Source organism: Kryptolebias marmoratus, linkage group LG3, assembly GCF_001649575.2.
Source record: "Kryptolebias marmoratus isolate JLee-2015 linkage group LG3, ASM164957v2, whole genome shotgun sequence".
NCBI classification, from domain to species: Eukaryota; Metazoa; Chordata; class Actinopteri; order Cyprinodontiformes; family Rivulidae; genus Kryptolebias; species Kryptolebias marmoratus.
Genome location: NC_051432.1, coordinates 9,008,496 through 9,026,384, shown reverse-complemented (window position 1 = coordinate 9,026,384; position 17,889 = coordinate 9,008,496). Strand labels below are relative to the sequence as shown.

Below are 17,889 nucleotides of genomic sequence, written 5' to 3'. Positions count from 1 at the left end.
GTTCTGACCAGAGTCCATGGGAGGAAGGAGATATCTGAGGTAAAGATTTAGGTTACATTTAGTGGCTTTACGCTTAAAATATGAACAAGGGAAAACATACAGACAATCTTTATGTTTTAGTGACTAAACTTCACGCTGCAACACCACCAAAGTATAAGGTGTAAATTTAATATCTTAGAGCGCTCAAAGTGAAAACAAACTTGTTTTAGATTAGATAACATGATTAGTTTTGTCATTTGGTAAGATATCACATCTGTAAAGGGGTAGCTACTTTCAAGTGGGATTTTGTGAAAAAGTTATGAAGTAGTCCAGAAGTAGTTTTATAATATCTTTGTTGGAATAACTGCACAGCAGGATTTTGATGGTGGTGTAAAAGTTTATAAAGTAGTGTTATATGAATCACTATCAACTTGATTTTAAGATTGGAATTGTTTTTGAAACATCCAATTTGGTCTTGGTCCCTCTCAGACTAGCCATTAGCCATTTCAGTCCTATTTCTTTAAACTGAGGTTCAAACAGTTATCTGCAACAGGTAAGATATTAATTCTTCATAACTTTCCACAGAACCCCTCTTTAAAAGTCATGACCTCTCACATTAAACTATTTTGCATTTTAGAATCACTTCTTTTGAAGGGCAGTGATGAGGGTGTTCTGTCAAGTTTAGACCTAAAAGCCTTTGACAAATCAAGATCAAGGTATGTTTTTAGTTTATTTTTGTGCGTGGATAAGCGGACTCTGTGCAAAACTCCATTCATCAAATCAAAATCCCTAAAAGCAGATCATGTAGCTCATCTCACTATGACACAAAGAATGTCTGCATGGACTGAAAGTGTCTATAGCATGTGGACAATTCATGTTTTAATGTGACCTGTGACAAAAAAAAGGTGAATTAAAATAAATCACCAGTGTGTTTATAATATAGACTTATTACACTAATAGACCAATTTACAGAAGCTGCTGGGTTGTATTTTTGGAACCAATGTCTGCGTCCTAGCAATGTGAGGCTTTAAGTCTCGCCCACTCCCACACACACTGTCTTAGTGTCATGTGAGCTTTCTTTTAACTAAATACATTTAAACATGAAAATTTGAACATACAGCAGCAAGATAACAATTACCAAGGGTAACGTTGGGGGTGGGACTTGCAGGATTGGTCTCGTTAAGGCTTCAACTTCCAGGTTATGGTCCAAAATCCACCTATGGTATATAACTTTTTTTTTCTTTGTAGATGTATGAATTAAATTTTGTTGTATACTTTGCAATATTAAAACTATTGTTGAAGTAACCAAAAATATATATTTTTCCAAATGGATGAGTCAGAAAAGGGTGCACAGGTGCACCAGAAGATGAAATTTTCTGTTGAGGCAGCTTTAAATCTAAAGATCATCATCATCATCAGATGGTCTCGATTACTAAGTGCTGTACAAATTTCCTCATATGCAATTACTGTATTACTGAAAACCACTGTCTCTTACCCTGCTGTGTGTGTGTGTGTGTGTGTGAGTAACAGATGTATTTCTCACTTGTATATAATTACGCGTGTAAACATTTCTGATGATGTCATGGTCTCAAGCCGCTGACTAATCTGTTCCTGGGATGGAGAGCACTGTAATCACCAGTTTGGGTTTACACATGTACACACACACACACGCACAAAACAATGTTTGACCTTTATTTTTTTAGCTTTGTTATTAATCTTTTCAAAGAAATTAGATAAGAAATGCATGTTCAAAATGTTCCCTCAGCAAGAAGTTTGGCAAATTGATTACAGCCGGCTTTCATCAAAAAACAACCGGTTGCTGAATAAAGAAAACTATTTACATAAAGTAATCCTTAGTCAAATGACGAATGTTGCCCAAACAATCATATTTCATTTCCTCTCTGTAATCAAACGCTGGAAAACACAAACTCATTTGTATTAGGACAAATCCATGAAGGGAAAACACACACACACACACACATATTTATCTGGCATATTGGATTTACATTTAGTCACCAGACACCCATCTACCAATGTACACATACACACGCACAGACACACACACACACACAAGGGGCATCGACTTTGCCAAGCCAAAGTGTCCCCTAGGTGTCCACCCTGTTTCAGTAACTATAGCAACCACGTTACCTGGCATTTAAAGTATGTGTGTGAGGCGTGATGGTGAATATGGGAAACAGACAATGAGATGCAGAGGGAGGGGGGGCTGCAGATCTGTCACTCACAAGAAAAGTCAATATTAGTTTAGACAAGAGCGAACGAAGACGGCTGGAACAGGAGGCTATCTGTATGTTGATGGGTGTGTGTGCAATCAGAAGGAGCAGAAAGGAGCAGGAGAGTAAAGGCCTAGCATTACTTGAAGGAATGCTTATTGCCCGTGTTGTTTCATGCCAGAGTTTTGGACTGAGATCATCTTATGTTGAGAAATGACAAAGTTGCAGCCATTTTGTTCAAACCTTGAAAATAACATTATGCACAATCTCGTGTGATATTGCCAGATGTCACCCTCGTGCGTTGTGAAGTAGTCTCAGCTACTAACATATCAAATGTTGCCTCAGTATTTATAAATATGCCTGGGTTATAGCCATTTTTATGTTGACTAAGGTCGATTAGCTGTGGCGACCATCTTGAATTAAAATGGCTCCAAAGGTTAATCCGTTGTACATGTGTATCCAATGATTACTTTGTCAATTTCATTAAAATCAGTGGTTATATAACACAACATCTGAAATATTGTTGCCGTTTTGTGTTTTTAAAGTCATTTGGCTGGGGTGGCCATTTTCATTTGGGTTGACTCATAAAGTTATTAAGTTGTAGATGTCCATTAAAATATTACTTTCTGAAAGTTTTGTTAAAGTTTCTCTGGTGGTTCAAAGGATATTTTGCTAACAGACAGCCACACACACAGCATAATAATTATATCATGTCTTTTTAAAGTCTGTCCGCCCATAATCTACTAGAAACACTTATATTTAGTCGTGCTCCGGCATTCCCCCTTCATTCCCAGGTGCCGGTCCCGGACAGAGTGTGTTCAGTCATTGTCTTTAGAAAGCCTCCTCATCTTCCTCCCCCTTCTTTGGGAGTCTTTCTCCGACTAATTGCTCTCAGAAGTGTGATCTTTGGGGGTCCACTAATGGCCCTGCAGCCTGAATTAGCTGCAGGATTGACACACAAACACAGTCGGAGCAGCGTTCTGATTGTTCTCCTCAACCATCCCATCCTCAGCACAGCTTTGCTCACTTCTCCAGTATCCATATTTTCTGCAATCATTTTTCCTCTCTATTTCCAGCTCTTCCTCACTTTTTTCCTCCCCCCTGTCCCTTTCCTTCCTGCCCCATCCTTGCCCATTCACGCATTCTTATACTTAATAGGATTAAGTTCTCCGAGAGGGATTTGAACAAGATGATTAGTTTCCTGCTCTGCCAGCTCGTACCCAAGCCACACATGCACACACACTTCCTCCGGAGCCCACAGTCCGCCTGACCTGGGAAGAATCTCATGGCAGTATGTCCCAGATAAAGGAGGTTCAGAAACTGTACAACAGTGGACAAGACTATGTGTGTGTGTGTCCTGTGCGCGAGTGAAAGCACAGGGTGGAGGGATGAGGGGTGCATGTGTGAGAATTGAGTGCAGCTCTTTCATGGCCAGGTCTTCTCAGACACGGAGGGTGTCAAAAGCCCCTCTCACTCTAAAAAAGACTCTTTAGAAAAGCTGCACTAAGCTCTTAACACTGGAGACCTGACTCTATCAGACACACACACAAATCTCAGGCCACCAGAGGTGAGAAAAACAAAGTGTGGGGTGGAGTGGAAATAGAAAAGACAACAACCACACAAGTTAAGGTTTATAATCCTAAAAATGTGGAGGTTTGAGGGGGTTTTAGAAGATATTTCCGTTAAAGAAAAAACTAATGTTGAAACGATCTTTCGTCCGTTCCACTTTTGGCTGGCAGACAGCTATTTTTAGCATCTCAGCCAACAAGTTTGTTGGGCAGTCAGCTGAATCTTTCGAATTCTTCGAGCTTGTAGTGATCTGTTGTTCTTTGTTTGTGCTTTGTGAAATCAATCACTGGCTTTTCACACGGTTACTGTTTCTACTGTACAATAAAAGGTCAAGTAACAATTTTAATTTAAAGGTGCCAAACATTCCAGCAAAGAAAGAATGCACAGTGTCTTGTACCCACGTGTGAATATTTGATATGAATGAGAGGATTATGGGCTGCAGACTGGTGATTTCATTGTTTTATTTTATTTTTTATCAGTCTCAAATCCTCCTGTTTTCTTCAAAAAATTAGACCTCCATGTTAAGATTTTTGTACTTAAACGTCTCAGTTTTCAGGCGTAACAATTAAAGCTGAGTAAAAGTAAAAGGATTCTTGGATAAAGTTTTTATGTTGTGACTCTCTTTGGCTCCTTTGTGTTGTTTTGTAATCTTTCTGTGTCATAGTCTTACTAAAACAAGCTTGAATCTTTTTGACTTTAAAACAATAATTTAGATCAGTGGTTCTCAAACGTTTTAGCTCCTGACCCAAAAGAAGATAGATACATAAGCTTATCACCCCATTTATTGCCAGTTTAAATTTACAATAACTACTAATAACCCAATTTAACTTTAACATAATGACAACATTAACTGATTTACCATCAACAATACAATTTTTGTTCACTTATGATGTGAAAAAAATGCCATAATCCTTCATTTTTAATTATAAGTTGATATCTTGAGATTATCTGAGGAACCTCACTTGTTTTGCTGCTGCTGTCTCTAATTTCACTGGCAGCCATATTATCTAAATAAATGTGTCAAAACTGACATCAGTATGAAGGTTTATAAAATAGTTTCTCTATGCACTGCTTTGATTTATTTTAAGACAACAGCAATCCATTTTTGCCCCACTTGGACTAGCCATTTGCTCGTCAGTCTGGTCAGAATTAAACTCTATTTCTCCAAACTGAGGTCGTTCAAAGAGTTATCTACAACTGATAAAATATTAATTATTTATATTTTATTATTTATGACTTCAAAGGATCTAAATTATCCTTTAATGTGAAAAAAAATTATTTGTCATGTTTAGTATATAAGTTAGAGAGAGAGAAAAAAACAGGCCAAGAAGTGAAATAAAGTGGAAATTTGGCTGAAAGTGGACAGAAAACTTTGAGTCACTGCCTCCATGTTCAGTATAGGAACAGTGTGTGTCATGACATGTGTGAGTGAGTTTATATAAATCTGTTTTCCTACCTCCCATTGTGAACATGGGCCGTCAGCTGTCACTTTTCAGCAGTGGTGTGTCTGGATTTAGTGTAAGTCTGTGCAGTGGTATTTCTGTGTGTGTGTGTGTGTCTCCGCTTTCAGAGAGTTTCTAACTTAGCAGCATGATATAGTTCCTGTGTGGGTCTAATACCTCCGGCCTCTTTCAAACAAAAACACACACACACTCATACACACACTGATGCACTCTGGGCTCAGCTGGAGCCTCTTTTAATGAAGCCAGCCTCCCTGTTCAGACACAGGGGCAGAGGTGAGGGGTTAAATCTTGGGGAAGCCCAAAAACAAGCCCACTTTAGAAGTGAAGAAGAGGGTGCAGGGAGGATAGTGAAAAGAGAGAGGTTAAAGAGGAGGAAGCTCGAGAAGAAAGGGGATAGACTGTGGTCGGTAAAGCAAGATGAAACCACATCAGGTGTCTCAGAGTAAGAAAATCCTCTCTTAAGTCTATGAGAAGTCAGTTTTGTTGTCGGAGGAGTATAAGTTGGTATTCAGTCTTCCTCTCTGGTGGTCTGATTGATGAAGAGGTTTCAGAGTGGCGTTCTGCAGTCCACCAAAAAGTCAGGAAACTACCAATCTCAAGCATCTGTTCAAGAGGGTGTTTGTGCTGTTTTTCTGTTTTCTCTCGGGAAAACTGCAGAAGACTAAATTTGATCATGTGTTTAGACAAATAACATAAAATTTAAAACAAACACGTTGTTTAGACGACAAAAGGACAATGCAGGGAGGACAGGGTTGTGGATTTTTCCTGAAGAGGTGGGTCGTGCTGTTTAAGATTTGCTGCTCAATTCATTAATCAATTAAGCAATTAATTAATTAATGCCATAGTTTGGATTAATTATCCATTATCTATCTGTCTATCTATCTATCTATCTATCTATCTATCTATCTATCTATCTATCTATCTATCTATCTATCTTTGTGTTGACAGTGTAAGCTGCCTTTTGGGCAGAATGATCAAATCGTCACTCAGATTGTTGATTCATATTAGAAGTTTATCATACCTGCATTACTATATTTGATAGAGTGCAGCAAAGTGAAAATGTAAACAGCCTCCTACAGTGAGACCTATGCGCAGCTGACACAAATATACAAACTGTCAAACTGTCAGCACAACTCATATGAGACAAGTTTTTACTTATTTTTATACCTGATAGGCTGCTGTTGTAAATGCACACTGTAACTTATGTGTGCATGTGTGTGTGTGTGTGTGTGTGTGTGTGTGTGTGTGTGTGTGTGTGTGTGTGTGTGTGTGTGTGTGTGTGTGTGTGTGTGTGTGTGTGAGCTAATTTTAAAGGGTTAAGGAGCATTTTCCAGGTATTTATTTAGTTTTAGTGGTTCAGGAAGTATGACTGCTTTCCAAACCCCCCTTGTTCTGTAAAAACAGTATCAGTGTACTCTCTGTGTGATTCAGACCAACCTCAACATGTGTGTGTTTGTGTACCCAAAAGAAGAAGCACGTGTTTCTGCATGGTGTGTGTAAAGCAGGAAAACCAAAACTTTTTTTTTCAATCTATTTTTGTATGTTAAGTGATATTCCTGGATGAAGCCGGCTGAACAAGAAGTGCTAAAGACACTTAATCCACATGTATGAGAATATGTATTCCTGTATTCCTCGCTGCACTGAACAGCATACATCCTAAGGACAAACCACCCAGACACAAACTGAGAGGTGTGGTGTATGCAGGTCAGTGCAGTGAGGAAGAAAGACCAAACATCCTCTCCACAGATGCATGGCTCAACACAGGAGAGCCTCCTCTTCAGGACAAGACTCAGCTGTTCACCTACACCTCAAGGATAAGGGACACTCTTTTGAGGACCAAAATTATTATGTTTTCGATAGAGAAGACAGATGGCTTGAGAGGGATGTGAAAAAAGCCATCTATGTCAAACAAGAAAAAACTATTTCATACAGAGGAGGTCTCAAATTTCAGCTTTCTAAAATTTACAATGAAGTGTTAAGCCTGATACCATTTTCATTTTCACTCTAAATCACACGTTCATGTATGTGACCAAAGCAATTTGTGCTGTGGTTCATGTTGCTTTTAGGTTTAAAACAAGGATTTACATTTTCTTCCCTCACGCTATCAGCCTTTGTCTCTTTTGCTAATAAGCTACAATTACCAGAGAAAGTGTGTTTACATGCCTTCATTGTGCCAAGTCTCAACTTTTAAATGAAACCTCACTGTGGCCAATTCATCCACAGACTCAGAGGCTAAAAAAACATTCAATCGGGCTTAAAATCAACTAAAGGGTAATCCAAGTGATAAAGGACACAACCCCTCAGCAGTCTAAGTCTTTTAAACACTTGTGCTCTAGGTGTTGTTGATGTTTTTGTTCTTATTCTTAGCACTGAATTGTCACGTCGGATGGAGTTTAGAAGCAGCAGGTGGAGGCAGGGAAGATGGATGATACCTGCAGAGCTAATTACATGATCAGAGCGGCAGGAATCTGAGGAATGTGGATGGGCATTAGCTGTTAGCCGATTAGCATTGTGGAGGTCACAGTCGGGGTCAAGAGCCGGAAGGTCAACGGTGAAAGGTCATGTGGTCTGTCTGGGACCGAGATACTCCCAGTCAGTCTTGTTCCAGGTATTGTCTTTTTACAGAAATAATGTCAAACCATTTTTTGTTGATCTTCACGTCACATGCTGTGATCTGTCTCTGACAGCTGAATTTATTCTCATACCTCTGATCTACTTCATTTGTTCATATTTTAACAGACATGCATAAACACACATAACATGTCTGTTCATGGGACTGTGTGTGTGGGTGTGTGTGTGTGTATCGCTCAGCACCTATGTTCATCCTTGACTCTGACAAGTTGCTATATTTGCTTGTATTTTACTTGGCAGATCATAGTAGTCATTTTCGAGCACCTGTTCATATGTTTGAGTGTATTAATACTCCTGTGCGTGTGCAGAAGTGTGTGTCAGGGTGTGCACTTGTACGTGTGTGTGTGTGTGTGTGTGTAAGCCACGAAAGCTTCAGCTTAGTTAAAGTGGCTGAAAATTAAATCTCTTTAAACCCCAACGCTCATAGTTACACACATCCATCACTTACTCCTTAAAAGCCAGAAGGGAAGGAAGGCGGTGGGGCTGCAGCGATGATGAGAGTGGGGACAGGAAACTCTGAGGGTCACCAGTGCCCCCTGCAGGTAGTCGGTGCATTTAAATGCGGCCTTCTACCTGACTTCTATGAAAGCGCATGAGGAAATGTCTGCTGGTTGTAGATGAGGACATTTGGCAGATTCTTCCTGCTATTAGGAGATACACAGAGACACCTGATTGTAGCTAATGGAGGAGTATTTGGTTTTGTTGATCAACTATCTGGCTCTGAATTTCCCTCTGATGCATTTTGGACACTACAACAAGTGCCTGTGCTGCAAAGCAAGTGACTCAGTGACACCGTGACCCTGAATTGTTTCTTTGCCCCCCTTTTTAATTCCTCTCTTTGTGTCTTCTCTGTCCAGCGACCTGAGTGAAAACCAGATTCAGGGGGTTCCAAGGAAAGCCTTCAGAGGAGCTGTGGAAATCAAAAACCTGTAAGTTGCTATCTGGCAGCACCGTTTCTGCATGTGTGTGTGTAGTTTGTGAGCGTGCATCAGCCTTTTGCTTTTCAACATGTCTGCTAATGTGCACAACGCTCATACGTCTGTGCATCAATATTTCATGGTGTTAAATGTCATGTGCCTCCTGCTTGTCGTATTGACTTGCACCCACTGCTCGTTAGCAGCTGTGTATGTTAGTGTGTGTGTGTGTGAGACGTCGGTGGCATTTTGCTGTTTTCTGTTTCGTTTTACCTCCCTCGGAGCCAGAGTAATTGTTGGTCATTTTATCAGCAGAGCATTTGCCCAGCGGTAATTCTATAAATAATGACTTATTAACTAATTCACTGCTTCCTGGGTTTGTTCTACATCCAATATTTTTTTCTTTTTATAAATACCTTGCAATTATTGTAAAAGGACGGGGAATTATGTGTGCATGCGTGTATCAAAATGATTTACAGTCCTTATATCTTAATGAAATTGTTTCGACAGAGCTGTTGTGAGAAAGAGTATTAGGAGAGAGAGAATGAGGAAAGAGGTAAATTAAATGTTAGATTACAGAGAGCAGGAAACACGGATGACTACAGAGACAACATAAAGAGCTGCATAAAGAACAAGAGGGACTAAAACAGAGACAGACAGTCTGATGGAGACAGAAAAAAGCTGCAGATGAGTTGTTCAGGGAAGTCGATGCATTTTCATCTCTACATGTAGCTCTGTGGCTCTATGTTTTGATGAAGATATATTGTCAGCTTCTTTTGTCTTCCTTGTGTGTGTGTGTGTGTGCAGCCAGTTGGACTACAACCACATCAGCTGCATTGAAGATGGAGCTTTCAGAGCGTTACGTGACCTGGAAGTACTGTGAGTACCTGTTTATTCAATCCCCCTATGAGCAGCAGCAGAGCTTTTTTCCACCAGGAGCACTAATAGCAGAGGAATATGGAACAGCTAATATCCTTGTTGACCTTTCAAACACTGCATTACCTCCGCAGCTCCTGGAAAGGGCACTTTGATACAGTTTCAGGATTGACTTCAATGGGTGTTTTTTTGCGCTTGTTAGCATGTAAAGATTATCTTTGTGCTTTGTGTAATAATAAGAAGGAATACTGTGAACAATGAGCTGAATTAAAATCCAAGTCTGAAGCTAAATTAAGCTGTTTTAGATAATTCCTATTATTATGTTTACTCCTAAAAATTTTGATTACAAGGGATGGGGTTATTGTTGTTTTAGTCAAACTTGATCTCATATGATGTTGCAAGAGCTACAATTTATTAGCTCTTAGAGTATGTGTTGCGGATTCGTCTCAGCTACCACCACCTTTAGCTCAATATTTGTAAAGCTGACTGAGAATAGCCATTTGTGTGTTTCCTAAAGTCAGTTGGCTGTGGCAACCATCTTCAATTGGGTTGACTCCAAAAGTTAATCAGCTGTAGATGTTCATTTTATCATTTTTTTTCTGAAAGCCTCATTAAAATCTGTCCACCGGTTCATTGGATATATTGATAGTTCAGTAGGTAAACGAACACACACACACACCAACATACACAAACACAGGCAATAGCATTATCACCTGACACCTTCAACAGCAGGTGAAAATAATTAAGTTAAAACAGAGATTTGTGATTTTTTGCATAAATAATGTCACAATACCAGGAAAGTCAAAGGCTTTAGGACTGAAATGCAGACACACAAGCTGACTTACTGGAGATGAAAATAGTCATTTTAATTGTAAAATGCACAAGACTCAGGTTACCACAGGACCTGCAACAGTGAGGAGACCATGACAACACAAAGACCTGACAACTGGACAAAGGAAAACTGAGACTGTGAAAACACAGGAACAGGTGTGACACCAGGGCAGGTGTGACAAATGGAATGGGAAACCAAGGCTTACTGTGGAAGTAATTCTACAGAATAAAACAGGAAAAAAGATGACAGATCAACAAGGACCTGAAAAGAAACAAAATCTGAATTTAGACCTGGGATTATTGCAATCACGACAAATTACGCCAATGCAGCAACTTACTGTTTAAGTGCAGGTGAAGGTGAGCATGTGCAGGCAGTAGGCAGGTGATGACTGCAGAGGTGGGGCTTATTTTAATGTCTCTAAAAAACCACCTGAGCAAACATTTGCATCACTAAGTTGTTTGTCATCAGTATTTTGCCTCTTTTCTGTCTTCCAATCATTATATTCTAAGTTACAATCTGAATGTTACAGGATATATATGTGTCTTTTCTCTTCAGCACCCTCAACAACAACAACATCAGCCGACTGTCTGTGGCCAGTTTCAACCACATGCCAAAGCTCAGGACCTTGTAAGTGCCGCCACTTCATATTTGGCCCGCAGTGCAAACGGAGCCACTCATCTGTGACTGTTTAATATGCCATTAAAAGATTGATCTCCACTCTACTCCTCTCTCCTCTTGTCAACAAATCTATTATTTCTCCTCTCCCTTCCCCCACCCCTACCCCCTCTGCCCGCCTCGTTTCTGACCAGCCGCCTACACTCCAACAACCTGCAGTGTGACTGCCACGTAGCCTGGTTGTCCGAGTGGCTGCGGCAGCGCCCCCGCTTGGGTCTCTACACGCAATGCATGGCCCCGCCACACCTGAGGGGGCACAACGTGGCTGAGGTGCAGAAAAAGGAGTTTGTGTGCACAGGTAGGTCGGCTGACCAGCTTCGAGATCCGTTATGTGAGCTTCCTGTGTTTGCTCCTTGACAACAGCAGCCATTTCTTTGGTTTTCTTTGCTTCTTCTCACTGTCTTTTGCTCATGCTTCTCAAGATGGGGAGGAAGGTAAGTATTTGTCTTACTCTACATGGTTCGGCTTTAACTCCAAAAATAAAATAAAAAATACATCTCGGGCAAACAGAGAGACATACACTGATGAAAAACAAAGTCCATCCTCTTTCAATTTTAGAGTTGTTTCTATCTAAACATAAAAACTATCAGTTCTTTACCAAGTCCTAAATTTATTTAAATCTAACTTCAGTGATTCCATTATGCCACTATTTATTATCAAAAACAGGGCAGAAATTGTAAAATTAAAAGAAAAACTAAATCCATCCTCCCATTGGATTTAGGGGGGAAAGTAGAAACCAGGTTCTATTAATCAAACACTTGGTTAACTGACCATCATCGGTGCGATCACCTCAATAAGCTCAAGAGTTTTGTCATTTTGCTGCTCTGGAGCATACAGGTTGGTGGTGACACAATGCCCAGACAGAAACATATCAGGAATGACCTGAAAGAAGCAACTGTTGCCTCCCATCACTGTGGGAAAGGATTAAATGTAATTTCCAAATGTTTTGGAGTCTGTCATTTTACAGTGAGAAAGTTTATTCACAAGTATAAAATATTTAAGACAGCTGCCAATCTTCACAGGAGTGGATGCCCCAACAAATTCACCCCAAGGTCAGACTGTGCAATGCTCAAAGAAATGACAAAAAAACCAAGAGCTTTTAGACTCTACAGGCCTCAGTTGGCAGGTTAAAGGTTAAAGTTCATGACAGGACCATTAGACAAAGTTTGGCTAGTTGGAAGGTTTAACAGGAAAAAGTCTCTTCTCTCTAAAAACAACATGGAGGTTTGTAAAGTTTCACCTGAATGAAGCACAAGACTTCTATATCAATGCAAAGTATACTTTGTTTTTCACACACATACTTTTCCATTTTGGTTTTGTTTTGTTAACGACACAGTGAATTTTGTTGTGTGTTTTTGTACATTTGAGGGTAGATTTGAATAATTTTAGAATCTGATAAAGACCAGCTAATTTTTATTATGCCATGAAAGAGAATGGACTTTCTTTTATCCTAGGACTATACAAGAATGAGATTTGTCCTTCACTTGCTAAGAACAGCCTGCAGTTTTTAAAATTTTTTTTTGTTCTTCAACATCCGTTGCCATTTGAGACTAACTCAAGCATGATAATCTATAATTATCACTGGATGATACTGGCTCCCTGTGTCTGTGCAGGTCATCAGTCACCATCATCTTCCTCCTGCAGTGTGTTACAGTGCCCAGAGTCCTGCACCTGCAGCAACAACATTGTGGACTGCAGAGGAAAGGGTCTGACAGAAATACCCACCAACCTGCCTGAAACCATCACTGAGATGTAAGACATGCACATAAAAGCGCACACACACAGGTGCTTCACGCTGCATTCATACACACACACACACACTCGTATCCACAGTAGGTGCAGTGATATTTCTCCTGCTCTTTCATTCTGCGTCTCTGTAAATTTCCTTTCTTTGTCTTCCTCTACCTTTCTATTTCACTTCCTCTTTTTTTATTCATGTAGTGAAATAAAAGCACACGTCTGTGAAATGAGAAAGCTTGCTCATGCAGAGCCTTCTTGCTAAAGTAAATAAGAGTAGAATGAGGACGAAAAAGAATTCAAACATTAATTTAGGACATAAGAAAGACCATACCTGAAAATGTGCATCGAGAGGAAAGCAAGGTTAGGAGCCAGGATGATAAAAAGTCCCAAAATGAGCTAGATATAGAGAATTTTTTAACTTAATCTTAATGGAGACAAAGAAACATTTATCCAAGTCTTCCACTTTGGTAAAAGTCATTTTTCTTTCAAAGGACCTTTGTTTTTTTACAAGTGAAAATATTCACTTGAATCAAGAATTAAATAACTTCCAGTAATATGTCAGGACTTTATTACCTTATTAATACTAATGCTTGATTAAAGTGATCGTACTTAAAGGCCTTGTGAAGTAAATAAAACAGGGTGTTATAAAGACTTACTGTCAATACCCTGCTTTTAAACAAAATAATACTGTGGGAAATTAATTTCAAAACAAGCCTAATGCTGTTTGATAGACATTTCCTGGGATTTCATTGTTTTAGTTTGTTTATTCATTTATTTATTTTGGGCCAAAAGTTGTTCAAGCATATGGGTGGGATGTTCTGGGCCGGTGTTGCAACAACTGGTTTGAGGGAACATTTAAGTTGCAAAAGGATGAAACTGTTTTATTAAACAGCAGCAAATGCTAAAAGTTGAAACTGTATGGGAATAGAATAGTAAATCTAAGAAAGAACGACTTCTATGACAACATAAGGATCACGAAAATTCATCATTCAGTGATTTTATTTCGAACATTTTTACTGGGACAGAGCTTGTCTTATGCCATATTCAACTATGGCACTTTTGATACCTTAAAAAAAGGATTTTTCTTAGCTAACCCGACACCTGAAACATTTGAAGCCAATACAGAATAGATACAGACACATCATACAGAGCATTACATCACAAGTCCTGTCTGCTGAAATTGTCTCGTTAAAGAACCAGAAAGAAAAATAAAGTTGAGTTGGACAGCAGAAAACAGCAACTGAAAAACCAACCATGTAACTTTAGAAAGTGTCTCACAATGACTGGTTTGTAAATTACGTTTACCACCTTTCTTACATTCGAAATGTTCAGAGAGCATCTGATCATGCTTTGGTTTGACTTGTTGAAATCTGACACTACCCAGATATCTTCTGTAAGTGTTTGTGGGTCCAGCTGATTGTTTACATGTTAAAGAAGGCAGCAGATCAGAGAAATGTGACAAAACCCATCAAATCTCCTTATCTGGAAACGTTCTCCTCGGCAAGGAGCAGCAGTGAACAATACAGGAGAGGTATTTCCATGATAGAGGAGAAGTTAGCATCTCTTCTCAGTGGTCTGTGTGTTTATTTGGTTCCAGACGACTGGAGCAGAACGCTATCAAGGTGATCCCAGCTGGGGCCTTTTCTCCTTATAAGAAGCTGCGCAGGATGTGAGTAGATTAAAAGATTTGTTATTCTGCAAAGAGTTATGTTGCTGTGTTTCTCTTCTCCACTGACTTTGTCTCATTCTCTGCTGCCGCTCTGATTCCTGTTTCTCTTTTCTTTTGCATGTTGTATTTGTTTTATTTTGTTTTCACAGAGACTTGAGTAACAACCAGATCTCAGAATTGGCCTCAGATGCCTTCCAAGGTCTGCGCTCCCTTAATTCTTTGTAAGTATTTGTTGTGAACTGGTCCTATATAAACTCAAATGATTTTGGTTTAAATGATGAGGCATTTGAAAGCATTTGAAATTAGTTTTGAGCTGGAGAAAGACTTTTGTGCTTTTACCAGTTTCTCCTAGTTTCAGCTGTATGCCTGTAAGAAAGCAACAGGCATTCAGAATGAAAATCAGCACAAACACATTGTACCAGCTGCCAAGCACAGCGGTAGAAAGGCAATGGTTTGGGCTTGTTTTACAGCCACAGAATAAAGTCTCTTCTGTAGATTTTATTGAACCTACTGCTTTTTCAAAAGTAAGGGATCTTAGAAAAAAGCCACAATCAGGACTGACAGTTCAGATAAAACAGTCTGAGTTTGAACAGTTTTACTCCAAATTCTTGGTTCAACCACAGCTTATTTTGACCGAATAAATAAAGTCTTAGTGTAACAAAAATACCTTTGTTTCCTGTTCCATGTATCTTTTTGTGTTTGGTGTTATCTGATCCCATTAACTGTGTCACCTTCACCATCAAACACAACAGAATATTGATTCTATATGTTCATTTTTTATGATAATATAGCTAAATTCCTGTCATCTGAGTCTCAAGTTGCAGCATCTGCTTTACATGTGAATTTTTGTGAAACAAAATAAAGAAAAGAGCTGATAAAGAGCTGAGGAGGGATGTGGAGTTGTTCCATGAAGGAGTTAGATTGAAGTGTCCACTCTCCAAAAGTCAATAATTCATAAACGCTGAATTGCTGAACGAAGGCTCCTGCCACCTCATTACACATTCACCAGAGACAGAACGGGACACACACATTCATGCTGACGCAACACATGCAATGTGGCTTACACATTAAGAAAACGCTGTCTGCGCATCCATCATGTGCTGGTGCTTGGGGTAAAGAAGATGTAAATGATCCATCAGTTGTGTGTGTGTGGTCACATGGGGATGAACTTAACAGCACTTGCTAACGTGTCAGTGAGACATAAATGAGGCATCCACTCCTCACAAAGTGTCTCTGAGGAGCCACCACTCAGCCCAGTGCAGTAAAATCTAATCAGAAACACGTCTGTAGATCGTCTGATCACACAACTTAACTCTGTGCAGAGATGACAGAACACCGGTGTGGGTGGTTAAAGTATGTGCAAAAGTCTCAGCTTCATTCCTGCACACATATATGTGTATAAATGAACTAACTGTAGTCAAATATATACTTTCCAGTGTTCAAATTCGGATCAAGTAAGTTCAAAATATGACTAAAATATATATTTTATGTGTTTTTATGTTTTGGTTTGTTTTAGGGGTTGTTGTTATTGTTTTAAAAACTGTTATATTTATTATAATCTTCCTTTTTCCTGGTCTGTGTTGTCTTGCTGCTGCTCCAGTATGTAAATAATCTTATCTAAAAACAGTAAAATATATGTTTGTATTTTGTTAATTATTCAGTGACATTGAAAGTTGACAAATCCTACCTTACAGGACTGCTTTCTTAGACCCTTCCCATTAGCAAAAGTGGTTTAAGTTTTTTGTCTCTGCTTCTGGGAAGGATAATGCCTGTTAAAAATAAATTTTAAAAATAGTCCTTGGCATTTAGCTCTTTTACCTGCTGCACCACACCCATACCGAACTGTGACCCTAAAAGCGACATACATACCAAACCTTGATCTAGGCATGCTTTACACCTCAAGTGTTAACTAACTTTATCAGCTGCTGTCCAATAGAGTCCAACATACAGTAAATTCAGTTTTACAGAACAAATATGAATACTGTAATAGTAACATATAGAAGCTTCTGAAAATAATTTTAAAAAGTGACAGATGTTGGGAGAGAGCTGTAGTCAACATTGAATCAAATATTAATCTAAACTATCATTTGTGGATAATAAACTGATCATTCTGACTTTGTAAACATTGTGGCAGAGATGTGAAGCACAGTAACCCAACAAACATTTATTTCTCTGTGACGAAAGAAATGTCCTATTCAAACTATGTGGTTTGGGTACAGATGTGACTTTCTGAGTAAATTCTGAGTGTTAAAGTGTTTCAGGATAAAGCTGTAAGTGTGACCGAACTCATGACTTATTAATGTAGTGTTTGTTCTCTGCAGGGTTCTGTATGGGAACAAGATCACCGAGATTTCCAAAGGGCTGTTTGAGGGACTATTTTCTCTGCAGCTCTTGTGAGTACACACACGCACACGCACGCACGCACGCACACACACACACACACACACACATGTTAGCTGCGGCTAAAACCTCACATCTGCATCTCATTGATATTCGCTCTGAAAAGTGCTTACCTCGAACATTATAGCCTTAAAGGAGACATTTTGACTGAAAGTTGTTATCACTGACCTGATCATTTGAATGACTCGTAGCAGAACAACAGGATAAAAATGTATTTTCTAACATCTCCCTTTCTTTTATTTTGTCGCTTCTGTGTTTCAGGTTACTGAATGCTAATAAGATAGCATGTCTGCGTGTGGACGCATTTCAGGACCTTCATAACCTCAACCTGCTTTCACTGTATGACAACAAGCTCCAAACCATCGCCAAGGGGACTTTCTCCTCTCTGAGAGCCATACAAACACTGTACGAATACACACAAACACACACACAACAGCTCAGTGAGCGCACACTCATTACACTCATTAAGGTAAATCAAAAGGTGGGAAACTTGTAGCTGGAAACCATCATAACTGAACTACTGTAAACAATAACATTTTTAGAAAAAACTTTCAGGGTAAATGTTCACATACTGTTTGTAGAAAAGCTATTTGAAACAAAAGCTGGATTTCTGTTTCATGTCTTAATTCATGTTGCCACTGGTTATTGCCCAGACTCTGTCTGTCTGTTAGCAAAATATCTCATGAACCACTGGATTATTTTAATGAAACTTTCAGAAGGAAATGATTGGATGTACGTCTACAACTGATTAAGTATTGGAGTCAGTCTGGTTCAAGATGGCCGCCACAGCTAATTGAACTTTACAAAGACAAAAATAAGTATAACTCAATCAGTTCTACAGATATTAAGCTTAAATTTGGTGTGGTAGTAGCTGAGTATATTTGTTTAAAACTTTAACATTAATTGTTGA

At 39.1% G+C, this 17,889-nt stretch overlaps 1 protein-coding gene across 10 annotated transcripts in view; it reads left to right on the top strand.

Moving 5' to 3' along the window:
* The window catches only part of slit2 (slit homolog 2 (Drosophila)), a 101,030-nt gene that overhangs the window by 57,814 nt on the left and 25,327 nt on the right, over positions 1-17,889 (top strand). For 6 of the 10 annotated variants that reach the window (XM_037974766.1, XM_037974764.1, XM_017407390.2 and 3 more), the window contains exons 5-14: positions 8,731-8,802; positions 9,595-9,666; positions 11,051-11,122; positions 11,305-11,468; positions 11,593-11,604; positions 12,784-12,922; positions 14,508-14,579; positions 14,729-14,800; positions 16,901-16,972; positions 17,241-17,384. In XM_037974766.1, coding sequence (XP_037830694.1) covers positions 8,731-8,802; positions 9,595-9,666; positions 11,051-11,122; positions 11,305-11,468; positions 11,593-11,604; positions 12,784-12,922; positions 14,508-14,579; positions 14,729-14,800; positions 16,901-16,972; positions 17,241-17,384 — 891 coding nt within the window. The remainder of the gene's footprint in view (positions 1-8,730; positions 8,803-9,594; positions 9,667-11,050; positions 11,123-11,304; positions 11,469-11,592; positions 11,605-12,783; positions 12,923-14,507; positions 14,580-14,728; positions 14,801-16,900; positions 16,973-17,240; positions 17,385-17,889) is intronic. The other 4 variants (XM_037974765.1, XM_037974763.1, XM_017407442.2 and 1 more) reach the window with 1 other exon arrangement.